The sequence below is a fragment of the Myxocyprinus asiaticus genome, chromosome 28 (assembly GCF_019703515.2).
Source record: "Myxocyprinus asiaticus isolate MX2 ecotype Aquarium Trade chromosome 28, UBuf_Myxa_2, whole genome shotgun sequence".
NCBI lineage: Eukaryota > Metazoa > Chordata > Actinopteri > Cypriniformes > Catostomidae > Myxocyprinus > Myxocyprinus asiaticus.
Window position 1 is genome coordinate 25,050,094 of NC_059371.1, and position 12,774 is coordinate 25,062,867.

The window sequence follows — 12,774 nt, forward strand, 5'->3', positions numbered from 1 at the left end:
TGGGGAGTAGGTAACCCCCCCCCAATAATCAAAACAAGCAAGTACTGATCTACCAGGCTAACACGAATGTCCTTTTATTATAATCACATTTAGCAAGTTGCATTACGTTTATATCTATAAATCTATAATTTTTTAACATTTTTAAAGTCAAGATTGTCTAGATACTTTGCACACCAAAACAGTAGATTGCTGTGATTTATGAGGGAAAATTAGCATTTAAAGGGATAGTTCACCTAAAAATTAAAATTCTCTCCTCATTTGCTCCTCCTCATGCCATCCCAGATGTGTATGACTTTCTATCATCTGCTGAACACAAAGATTTTTTTAAGAATATCTCAGTTCTGTAGGTCCATATAATGCAAGTGAATGGGTGCCAAAATTTTGAACCTCAAAATGCACATGTAGGTGTGAGTGAGAAACAGATCAATATTTAAGTAAGTTTTTTTCCCATAAATTCTCCTCCCTGTCCAGTAGGGGGCAATATGCACGAAGAATGCATATCACCAAAAACAAAAGAAGGACTTAAATATTGAACTGTTTCTCACCCACACCTATCATAGCATTTCAAAAGGTATTTAACCACTGGAATCTTATATGGAATACTTTTATGCTGTGTTTATGTGAATTTTGGCACTTCAAAATTTTGGCACCCATTCACTTGCATTGTGAGGACCTACAGAGCTGAGATATTAAGAAGGTCATACACACATGGGATGGCATGAGGGTGAGTAACTGATGAGAGAATTTTCATTTTTGGGTGAACTATGCCTTTAAGAGCCATTGATTAGTAATGTATATTTAAATCTTGGCTATTATGGATGTAATTGATTAAAACAATCTATATAAAGACAAAGAAGTTTGCACAAGTTTGTTGAAATGCAGGCAGAGCATTGTCTTAGAATAGAGTCCAGAATTGAAATTTTGAGTTCCCTCCAATGTTCTCACAAATATGTCTTGTTCAGCATGTCACAACACAACAATGAATCGAGGTTAGGAAACACAAAGCACTGCAAACAAATGTTTATTTGTAAAATTTATGTTTCATTCCATCTAAAATCGCTGTCTAAATTTATATCAAGAGCATTAAAAATCCAATGTCAAGTTAACATTTTCAGTCATGTTTTGGGAAATTGTTGCATTCTCCCTTTCGAGGCTGGGGAATTGGGAAATGGAGAAAGTCTTGCAGAAACTCTTTGGACATGTGAAGCGGACCTTGTAGTCCTGACAGAACCCTCCGCTCTGCTGCGCATTCACACAGGCAAAGCCTTGTGTCGGGTTATACCTGCAGAATGAAAGCAAATGTATATTCACCATATTTAGAAAGTGGTCTTCATAACACCACTATAATAATACAATAAAAAATGCTTCCATTGCCCATACAGATACATCATACAGAGCAAACATAAGAAAAACAACAACAAAGTACACAGCTCATTAATAATAATAATAAAAAAATACTTTACCAATTACTTACTAAATATACTTTCCATATCTATTTTAAGGTTCACACATTTAACTTCACTATACTTAAAATTGGATTCCACAAGATGATAATAGTTAATTCCACCATTGTGTTATTGATGATGGTGCTTTTAGAGATTACTAATGTGTAAAGGAATTTGCAAAGGTGTTATTGAAGATGGAAGATTAAAGAAAACACAATGATTGCACTGTGCCAAAAGTTATTCAAAATTGCATATAATGTTGACATCATATTAATAATGCATCTGTCTGGTAATTTACTATGAATCACTAAAATATATTGCCATACACTTGAAAAACGTTTCCAGTCTGCAGTGCCGGGGTTCCACTAATTGTTGAGACCTCAATGGCAATGGGCTGAGAGCAGACCTGTTGTGGGTAAGTTGTCTGAATATCCACCAAAGTCTCATAATCTCCCAGACCTCCTGGGTTATCTCGGTCAATCCAAGATGTCCTACAACCTGATTAAGAAGATAACCAGCTGTGTAACCATCATCATCTCATATAAAATCAGATATTCTGTTTTGAAAATGTCACTCACTTGAACAAAATTTTTCTGGGCAGCTAAAGCGCACTCTATAATCAGCACACAGCACTCCTCCTTGGTCTGCGTTGGCACATGCAAATCCAGAGGTAGGATTATACCTTCAAACACACAGAAAATAGTATTAAAATTTCAAATAATTTTCATTTAAAAAAAAAAAAATATGGTCAAAATGTCACCAGAAGCACATGCCCTGTAAAAACTTGTTTTGTTATAGTTTTGATACACTCACACTTGAAAGATGTTTCCCGTTTGAGAAGCTGTTTGGCCAGAGATGGTCTGAGCCTCTATTCCTAATGGATCCGGACATATATACCCAGGGTACATATTGAGAAGGTCAGTCAAAAGCTCATAATCTCCATTTCCACCAGGGTTGTCGTGGTCAAACCATTGAGTTACACACTCTGATGAATACCATGCAGAGGAAAAATTTGTTATATGTGTGCTCTGCTACACAGTACTCAAAAAGCAATACATAATATCTGTGTCCAAAGTGCTTCAATATAACAATATTATTATACTACTAATTTGAAATTTAAAAAAACATAACATCCCTCGCATATTCCATCAGAATGCAAACAACTTCAAAACAAAAGTTGGTAAGAGAGAACTGTGAGCCTGCACTTTTCAAGTGATGTTGCTTCTCATGGTGAAATTATACTTGTTTAACAATATCCAAGTAAATCATTGACTTGTTAAAGGTTTAAACTAGCAAGATTGAATAGAATAGCTTTTTGTACGTCTTACCATTTGTTGACTACTAGGCTGAGATAACCTCAATGAAATGGTAAAACTTTACAATAAAGTTCCATTCATTAAAATGAGTTAATGCATTAGGTATCAGGAACAAACAATGAACAATATATATATATATATATATATATATATATATATATATATATATATATATATATATATATTTACAGCATTTATTAATCTTTGTTAACGTTGGTTAATAAAAATACAATTGTTCATTGTTAGTTTACGTTAGTTCATAGTGCATTAACTAATGTTAACAAATATATAATTTTTAAAAATGTATTAGTATATGTTGAAATTAACATAAACCAAGATTAATTAATGCTGTAAAAGTATTGTTCATTGTTAGTTCATGTTAACTAATATAGTTAACTAATGTTAACAAATGGAGCATTATTGTAAAGTGTTGCAATGACACTAATCAGTTCACATTCAGTACACTGAAGAAAACCATAACTATCATTAAAATATATTTTAGGCCGGTGTAGCTACACTAATCTGGGCAAGTGATTGGGCAAGTTTTTATTATGTTATTTGTCAACATACAAAAAAGAAAAACTAAAGAGGAAAATGGCAACAAAGAAGATGTAGTATGCCTGGAAATGTATGTATACTACACTGTGAAAATACAGGAATTTGGACACAACCAAAGATTATATATACCTACTTGGAAGGCAAAAACTCTTCGGACATGTAAAGCGGACTCTGTAGTCCTGACAACCCCCTCCACTCTGCTGCGAATTCACACAGGCAAATCCCTGTAACGGGTCATACCTGCAGAATCAGAGCAAATGTATCTTAACCATATTTACAACATGGCCTACATAGAAAGCATTTCAGTGCAAAGGATTTCAGTGTTATTAACAATTTGGAAACTGCAATATATTCTGTACATACATGGGATGTATACTTGTGCTTGTCTACTAGACATCATGTTAATAATATGTCCATATCATCATTTATATTAACTTAGCATTCTAATATAATGTTGGTAACATACACTTGAAAAGTGTTTCCGGTTTGTAGTGGTGGGGTCCCACTTATGGTTGTGACTTCAATAGCAATAGGCTGAGAACAAACTTGTAATGGGTATGTTATATGTATGTCTGCCAGGGTCTCATAGTCTCCTTTGCCTCCAGGGTTATCTCGGTCATACCAGGGTGTCCTACAACCTGATGCAGAAGATGACCAGCTTTTACATCACTAATATCAAAGAATATACCCAATACTAATGTCACAATAATTTCTATTGTAAAATAAGAAACTCTTTCATTTTGACAGATATCTACCTTTTGTACACTATTTATTTAGCTCAACTGGTTGCGCAAGATGCTAGCAACACCAAGGTCATCAGTTCAATTCCCATCGAATATATATACTGATGAAATATATATCTTGAACGTACTGTAAAACACTTTAAAAAATAGCTTCTACCAAACGCATAAATATAATGCTAAATGCCTTGGTAGCACACAAGTCTATCTAAACGTTATTAGTGACTGTCTCACATAAAATTCCAGTCATTTCAGTGTGCTTTCTTCCATCAGCTGCAATCTTTTGTTGTGTATTTTCACTCACTTGAACAGAACTCCTCTGGGCAGGTAAAGCGCACTCTATAGTCAGCACACTGCCCTCCTCTTCCTTGGTCTGCATTTACACATGCAAACCCATAGATGGCATTATACCTACAAAAGACACACAAAATCACTTTAGAATACTATAGAATCACATAAATGTTATTCTATCAGACTTTTTTTGTTTCTTGCTCTGATACACTCACACTTGAAACGTGTTTCCTGTTTGAGAAGCTGGTAGGCCAGAGATGGTCTGAGCCTCTATTCCGATTGGATTAGGACATATGAGCCCAGGGTAAATACTGAGGAGGTCAGCCAAGAGCTCATAGTCTCCCTTTCCACCAGGGTTGTCACGGTCAAACCATTGGGTTGTACACTCTAATTAAATGCATACAGGGGAACTAGTTATGCCAAAACATTGATGAAAACATATTGAAGTTGCAGTACAGTACAGTGTGAAAAATAAAGTAGAGATGAGTAGAAGTAAATAAAGGACTGAAGAATCTTTACAGATTTCAGTTTAACCAGTTGGCAAAGCATGCAAGATTTAAACACACTCACTTTGAGTGGAGACTGGCAAATATGTACCTGTGTAATGAAAGATAGATACAGGGGTTAGAGCAATTTTTATTACTTGGGAGCTCATACAAATTTCAAATAACAACAGCTTATTTTCAGAACAACACTAACATTTCAAACTTACTTGCAGCAAGAACAACCCAGGTTGCAAATATCTTGGAAAGAATATTTAAAAGATAGTTTAGCATTAATCAAATTGCAATTTCTTAATTCTATTATTTTATAAGGCAGAGAAGCAAAAGTAATGTCATACCTTGGTGATCATTCTTCTCCCTTTTCGATAGTATTGCTAGAAACAGGAATACATTTTCAAAAAGTTAAAAAACATTACAATAAAAATTTTTCTTCTATTTAAATTATCACATTACATACACTAAAAAAGGCTATAAAAGAAATAAACTGTATTTAAAAATGTTGACACCAAACACCAAAATTAACTTGATCTAGCATGTAATATACCCTTAGATTTGACCATCAGTAAATGCAGGAGCAGATTAAGTGTCTGGCCGTCTGTGGTTGACATTATCGGTGTTCTCTATTGAAATGGTCTCTTTTAAGCAGGTGGGCTCCTCCGAGTCCTCCCGTATCACCATCTTTATTCTTTTATCAACTCTGACCCACTTTCACAAGTTTTTTCACCTCCAGCACTCCACCCATCTCACATATCAAGGATAATTGCTGACTCTTCACACAAGTATTATCTTTCAAGAACACACTTGATATACACCACCCTTATGATATGCAATGATTAAATTTAATTATGGTAAAAACAAAAAAGATACTGTACATAAGGTAATCCATCCTAATATTTAGAATATACTGTATATTTAAAAAAAAAAAGTAAATATAAAGGCATGACCTATTACTATTATAACTGAACACAAAATTGCATGAAATCAGAAAAATCACTTGCCATTGTTATACTTTTGCCAACATATAAAACACTAAATAAAAACTTGTTTTGAACTCGAAATATTCTTTTAAAGATCACCAGTGCTTTCAACAGGATCATGTCAGATTTTTACAAAGAAGCAATGTTCAAAAGATGTTCTTACAACAAAAGAATGTTGTAAAAGCAGAATTATAATAGTGGGCTCTTGAGATTAGATTATTTTGGGATTAAACATATGTTTAACAGTGTACCAATCAAATGTATTGTACAGATAGATATGAAGAATTTACACTGAGGTCATCTCATGTTTATAATTCACAAATAACATTGAATGCACACATGAATGCATGGCTTGTTTTGTGGTGTAAGTCTTACTGCCCATATATACTTTGTTTTCTTTCCAATTTGGTACTTACATTACCTCCAGTGTAGTGCCAGTATTGCCATTTGTTGAAATATTGACATGGAGGCCCGAGGAACTGTGATTTGACAAATTTACATGTCTGTACAGTTTTTGCTGAACTGATGAATCTCAAAGCCATGTTATGCTAATATAATCTTGTCATTGGATTCTTTAATGTTTGGGATAAAGTTTAAAACTACATTTGGTATTGTATTCATTCTTGCAGTTGCAATACATAGCACAAGCATGCACAGGTATAAATGCATACATACCCATGCATAAAAGAACATCTGTAGATTTTATCATATTTTAGCATCATCATCATGCAGAATGATTGTCATTGGTTTTAGTCCAGACTACACATTTTTCAAACTGCGTAGACCTATCAGCTCATTACATCCAGAGATTTCTTGATAGAGAAACAGGCAAGGTGTGACTGAAGGTGTGACATGTTACAATAAAGTAACAATGCAGTTTAGTCTTGCAATACAGAGTTCAATCTTAGCAGAGACGGAGACAATGCAGCTATTGTGATCCCATATAGTATACATTACACAGTGAATCAGGTCGCATATAAAGACCTATTCAACCAATTGTACTTGGTTGACATTTCATTTAACCAGCTTGCAGACAGAGCCTGTGAATGAAAGTGATTGCTTACATAATTGTGTTATATTTCTGCATCATGCTACTATTGATTTCATAGTAGGTTTGTGTGCAGGTTCCATCTCATGCAACATCAGTGATAACATTGAAGAACATAAACCCTAATAAATGACATCAGAGAGAGTCATGGATTTACAGAATTTTTTTACTCATCTTTCAAGAAAACTCCTACAGCCACCAGGGTTGAATTAACATAAAACGTTTAGTAACCCCGTCCTTAAAAAAAAAAAAAAAAAAAAAGTTAGTTGTTCCAGTCTGCCCAAAACCGGCCTAACAACGTCACGTGGATCCCCCGGAACTGAAATCCTCTGCAACCTTGAAAGGCCGATATCAAAATTCAAACATAAAAGAAAAAACAGATAGAGGGGGTGCAGTAGCCATATCACACATTACAAAAGAGCAAAAGAAAAACTGCCAGCTTGTGTGATCGTGCATTAAAAGCCATATCAGGCCAGTAATCAGTGATGACAAACAACAGGATCAAAACAATAAATACAAATAAAGCAACTTTAATTTAAGCAGTAATGCTTTCTAAAGAAAGTTAACAAACAAGCCGTAATCATATAAAAAGTTGAAGAAAAAAAATACATGGCCCATGTGGGCGAGCATGCTCAGAAGAGCTCCAAGTAACGTATGAAAGAGGGGATATTGATTTCACAATAATACAAGGGTGTGTGTTCCACACATCACTTCATTGTAGACCTTCCATTGTGCCTCCTCTGTACTCAACTTCACTTCTCTGTTTCACTTCTGCTCATTATCATCACACGATGCGAGTAGCAAGAGAGAGTCGCTTCCTGCAACCCTCTGATTGAGCTAATGAACCTGAATGTGAAAGGGATAGTTCACCCAAAATTGAAAATCCTGGCATCATTTACTCACCATGATGTTGTTCCAAACCTGAATAACTTTCATCTGTGAAGTACAACAGGAGACACTGCAAATACTGTCCCCAGTGACCAAAGCGGTCAGTGTTGTTGGCCGTATTGGCACATATGTACAGGGTTGGGGAGTAATGGAATACATGTAACGGGATTACGTATTTAAAATACAAAATATAAGTAACTGTATTCCACTACAGTTACAATTTAAATCATTGGTAATTAAAATACAGTTACATTCAAAAAGTATTTTAATTACTGAAGAGATTACTTTGCATTATATTCTCATTTGTTTCATTTAATATTTAGTCCTTTCAGATGGAAAACATTTATACATATAAATTATGAGATCCAAAGTGCATTTGAACAGCGGTGAAACACTTTCTTATGAAGTGTTACATTCATACAAGCAGACAGAGAAGTACGTTTGAAGTTTGGAGCACAAGAAATAGAAATAAACCAATCAATTAGATTTATCTTGTTTTAGAAACAACACTGCATAAGATATTTCGGTTTTTCAGAGAATGTATTTTTAACATGTGTATTTTGTCTAACTGTACTGGCAGAGTTTTTATAGTCAAAACAAGTGAAAAAATCTACCAGTGCTGAAGAAGTAATCCAAAGTATTTAGAATACATTACTGACCTTGAGTAATCTAACGAAATACGTTACAAATAACATTTTACAGCATGTATTCTGTAATCTGTAGTGGAATACATTTCAAAAGTAAACCTCCTGCATGTGAGCTCCATTTTCCGGGTTTAATGTCCACAGAGAGGCGCCAAAAGTGATTTGTGAAGTAAGTTGTTTTCAGCTGTGCAGGCTGTAGAGGAGAAATGCATATTTTACAAAAATGTACTCCACAACCCAATCCTAAATATCTGCGGAGTAAATGTGTAATGTTAGAGGGAAAAATGCAACCTCAGAGACACTGATTATGCAAACGCGATTACTTCCTGGTTTCAATGTGGGATCCTAACCCGGGTGTTCAACACTGCTGATGCAATGTGCTTCCGGTCGCCCAACAGGGGTAGCTAAACACACTGAAGCCAATGCAAAAAATGTCTTGTAGGAGATGGCGCCTGTCAGTGAGTGGGCATATGTGGCCGATCCTAAGGTACCGGAACTCTTGGAAACAACATGCCAACTTCCTAAAGTATGTGATCACACTGGAAAGTGAATGGTGACCGACATTAACATATAGTCAAACAGCAGGTTTGAAACAACATTAGGATGAATAAATGATTACCGAATTTTCATTTTTGAGTGAACTATGCCTTCAAACTGTAGATGTGGCATGTGCTACATGTACACTGATACTGAATAAGTTTTCATTTTTTTTAAATGTAACAACAAAAGACTCCTAAAAAAACTTTCATACAAATCATTCATGCAAAAACAGATAAAAAGTAAGAATTACATAAGAGAGAGCCAATAAAAATAGTCAACATTTACAAATAAAACAGTGTTTGAATTTAGGTGTGAGTGTCCGAACCCCCCATAAGAGTTAATGGACTCTGCGCATGAACAAAAATTTGATTTTGTATTATTGAATAAAGAAAAGAAAAAAACATTGAAATTTTTTTTGTTGAATTATTGCTAGCCCCCAATTTTTCATAAGTCATTCGAAATTGACCCCACCATGAGCTCAGACACAAACTGAACGTTTATTGTACGTAAAATTGCAAACATATACTGCCTGCCAAAAGTTTGGAATAATGTACAGATTTAGCTGTTTCGGAAGGAAATTGGTACTTTAATTCACCAAAGTGGCATTCAACTGATCAGAAAGTATAGTCAGGACATTACTGATGTAAAAAAACAGCACCATCACTATTTGAAAAAAGTCATTTTTGATTAAATTTAGACAGACCCTATTTCCAGCAGCCATCACTCCAACACCTTATCCTTGAGTAATCATGCTAAATCGCTACTTTGGTACAATAAAATCATTTGCCATTATATCAAACACTGCTGAAAGCTATTTGGTTCGTCAAATGAAGCTTAACATTGTCTTTGTGTTTGTTTTTGAGTTGCCACAGTATGCAATAAACTGGCATGTCTTAAGGTCAATATTAGGTCAAAAATGGCAAAAAAGAAACAGCTTTCTCTAGAAACTCGTCAGTTAATCATTGTTTTGAGGAATGAAGGCTATACAATGCTTGAAATTGCCAAAAAACTGAAGATTTCATACAAAGGTGTACACTATAGTCTTCAAAGACAAAGGACAACTGGCTCTAACAAGGACAGAAAGAGATGTGGCAGGCCAGATGTACAACTAAATAAGAAGATATGTACATCAGAGTCTCTAGTTTGAGAAATAGACGCCTCACATGTCCTCAGCTGACAGCTTCATTGAATTCTACCCGCTCAACACCAGTTTCATGTACAACAGTAAAGAGAAGACTCAGGGGTTCAGGCTTTATGGGAAGAATTGCAAAGAAAAAGCCACTTTTGAAACAGAAAAGCAAAAAGAAAAGGTTAGAGTGGGTAAAAAAACACAAGACATTGGACAACAGATAATTGGAAAAGAGTGTTATGGATCTCAACCCCATTGAGCTTTTGTGGGATCAGCTAGACTGTAAGGTGTGTGAGAATTGCCTGACAAGACAGCCACATCTATGGCAAGTGCTACAGGAAGTGTGGGGTGAAATGTCACCTGAGTACCTGGACAAACTGACAGCTAGAATGCCAAGGATCTGCAAAGCTGTCATTGCTGCACGTGGAGGATTTTTTGATGAAAACTCTTTGAAGTAGTTTAAGCAGTTCTGAATTATTAATTTTTTTTTCAAATTGTAAGTAATTTTTCACGTTATTAATGTCCTGACTATACATTGTGATCAGTTGAATGACACTTTAGTTAATAAAAATACTTTTGGCCGCCAGTGAAAGAAAAAAAAAAGGTTTATCTGTGTTCATTTGTAACATTTGAGATTCACTAAATGAATTTTACTCATGGTGGTAACAACCTTCATACTTTCAAAAAACATATACATACATACATACATACATACATACATACACACACACACACACACACACACACACACACACATGGTATATATAAATATATATCATTCAAAACATAAAGATTAGAGGATAATACATTTACACTTCAATTCAATGCATGATCAAAAATAAACTTCAGTCTCACTACTTTGACTGGGGGTTGGCACTCAGTAAACAGTATTTTATTGTAAAGTTGAGGCTTTTGTTACTTAAAACAAACAAGATACCTCCACAGAAGTACATCTGAAAAGTATACTGAAACAGTGATTATATGTGATTTTGTCATGTCTGAATTTAGCACCATAGTTTTAAAAGACACATTTACCAGACAAAACAAGGTTACCAAGCATGGAAGGTATATCTTTTCAAATATATATACAGTCAACACCATATATATAATCTCCCAAATTTCTATTATCTTCAGCAACATTCTTCACCTGAGATGTGTCATTATGCCATCTGTGCTATGACCTCATGCAGAGACCCTTCTCATGGTATCTAAGTATCTAAGCATGCTCGCCCCCACCAGCCCTCGTACAGAGGAAAAGAAGGCAGCAGAGTCTTCAAGTATTAACACAGCCTCAGACACGCAGTATTAGAGCCTAGAATCACCTCTAGGAAAACAAATGAGCAGGTTATTGTTAGTTTGCATTACCCCCACAAATATATAATATATATATAGATTAAGAAGCTTATAAATAAAAATTCAGTGCTGTGAAAACATCTCCGATTCCATAGGATCTGACCCATCGTAGAAGGCTCATCATGTTTTTTTTTCATGGCAAAAAGCTACTGTTCGGAGCATGTAAACTTCTGTGTTAATAGTTCTTCATTGAACATAAAACACTGAAAAAGTGAAGACTTGTTAATATCGTTAATTTTTCTCACGCGTTCTCATTTTTTTTGGTTTAATGCCGCATAGAGCAAAGAATCCATTCTTGTGTTTTTTTTTTTTTTTTTTTTTTTTTTTTTTTGGTTGCAGTGAAGCACCAACAATACCTATCAGTGTCTCTTAAAGTGTGAGATAGAAACCATTGTTTGTCCCATAAGTGTCTGAGAAATGTATGTTTTTGAAATGTATGTGAATGAGGGGTTATTTTCTGTAGTCTTTTGATAGTGTTTCAGTACTGCGTCTATGTTAAGCAGCGCTCCACGTTTATGCCCTCCTCTGCATGGACCTGCAGGTTGATAGGTCGCGCTGACTGTTCTCCCGGTTGAGCATTCATCAGCGAGAGGTTCTTCACGCAGCCTGTGATGCCTGCAGAGAACTTCTGACCAGTCAATGCTTTCATGTCTGGAGCTCCACCTACAGTCAAAGTGCAAACATTATCAATTCAGATCATAGTGTCACATAACTTACTCCAAGACAACACTACTGGCTTTATGGATTTCCATTATAGTACTTTGGTCAGTAGAGGGAAACAAAGATCTAATGTTATACACACCCAGGTATATGTTGCCTTTGGTGTTCACCATGATGCTTTTGCCTTGTGACTGTCCACGTAGGATTGATCCTCCATCGATCTGAAGATAGCCCTGCTTCCCCGTTCTATTGAAGACACAATCCAAATCCAACTTGCTTCATAATTAACACAGATGAGTCACTTATATAAAAGTGTCCAAAGTATTTGGACACTTAAGCTACACTTAAAAGTCTATGATATATTCGCATTGTATAACAAAATAGAAAGAAAATAGCACAAACACGCTTTTAAAGCAAAGCATTTCACAAAAAGTTTGTTAGGTATGACATTATAAAAACAATAAAATTACAGTCCATACAGTGCAAGTGAATGGTGATCAGACCTTTGTAGCTTCAAAGGAAACATAAAAGTAATCCATATGACTCCAGTGTTTAAGTCCATATCTTCAGAAGCAATAATAATAAAATAGGTGTGACTGAGAAACAGAACAATATTTAAGCCCTTTTTTTGACTCTAAATCTCCAATTTAACTTTAACTTTCAGATGTAAAAGTGAAAAAAA

At 35.1% G+C, this 12,774-nt stretch overlaps 3 protein-coding genes across 10 annotated transcripts in view; 1 reads left to right on the plus strand and 2 right to left on the minus strand.

The window, feature by feature from the left end:
* Window positions 1-12,774, plus strand: part of LOC127419036 (V-type proton ATPase subunit S1-like) — a 691,126-nt gene that overhangs the window by 344,469 nt on the left and 333,883 nt on the right. The window lies entirely within an intron of this gene.
* Window positions 892-11,588, minus strand: si:dkey-205h13.2 (uncharacterized). The gene is made up of 12 exons (XM_051660070.1): window positions 5,398-11,588; window positions 5,192-5,227; window positions 5,063-5,093; window positions 4,921-4,947; window positions 4,566-4,737; window positions 4,364-4,470; window positions 3,786-3,957; window positions 3,453-3,559; window positions 2,259-2,430; window positions 2,024-2,127; window positions 1,772-1,943; window positions 892-1,282 (listed from the first exon to the last, which is right to left on the minus strand). The coding sequence occupies exons 2-12, from the start codon at window positions 5,201-5,203 to the stop codon at window positions 1,084-1,086; spliced, it is 1,275 nt and encodes a 424-aa protein (XP_051516030.1). The 5' UTR covers window positions 5,204-5,227; window positions 5,398-11,588; the 3' UTR covers window positions 892-1,083.
* hspg2 (heparan sulfate proteoglycan 2) overlaps window positions 11,725-12,774 on the minus strand; it is a 171,789-nt gene continuing 170,739 nt past the window's right edge. For all 8 annotated transcript variants that reach the window (XM_051660037.1, XM_051660039.1, XM_051660040.1 and 5 more), the window contains 2 exons: window positions 12,235-12,338; window positions 11,725-12,095 (listed from right to left, as the gene is read on the minus strand). In XM_051660037.1, coding sequence (XP_051515997.1) covers window positions 11,923-12,095; window positions 12,235-12,338 — 277 coding nt within the window. In that variant the 3' untranslated portion in view covers window positions 11,725-11,922. The remainder of the gene's footprint in view (window positions 12,096-12,234; window positions 12,339-12,774) is intronic.

Coding starts and splice junctions, on each gene's coding strand:
- si:dkey-205h13.2 (XM_051660070.1), bottom strand. Junction 2,128..2,258: donor ACGGGAAACATCTTTCAAGT/GTGAGTGTATCA, acceptor GTGTGTTTGAAG/GTATAATCCTACCTCTGGAT. Junction 1,283..1,771: donor ACTGGAAACGTTTTTCAAGT/GTATGGCAATAT, acceptor TTCATTCTGCAG/GTATAACCCGACACAAGGCT.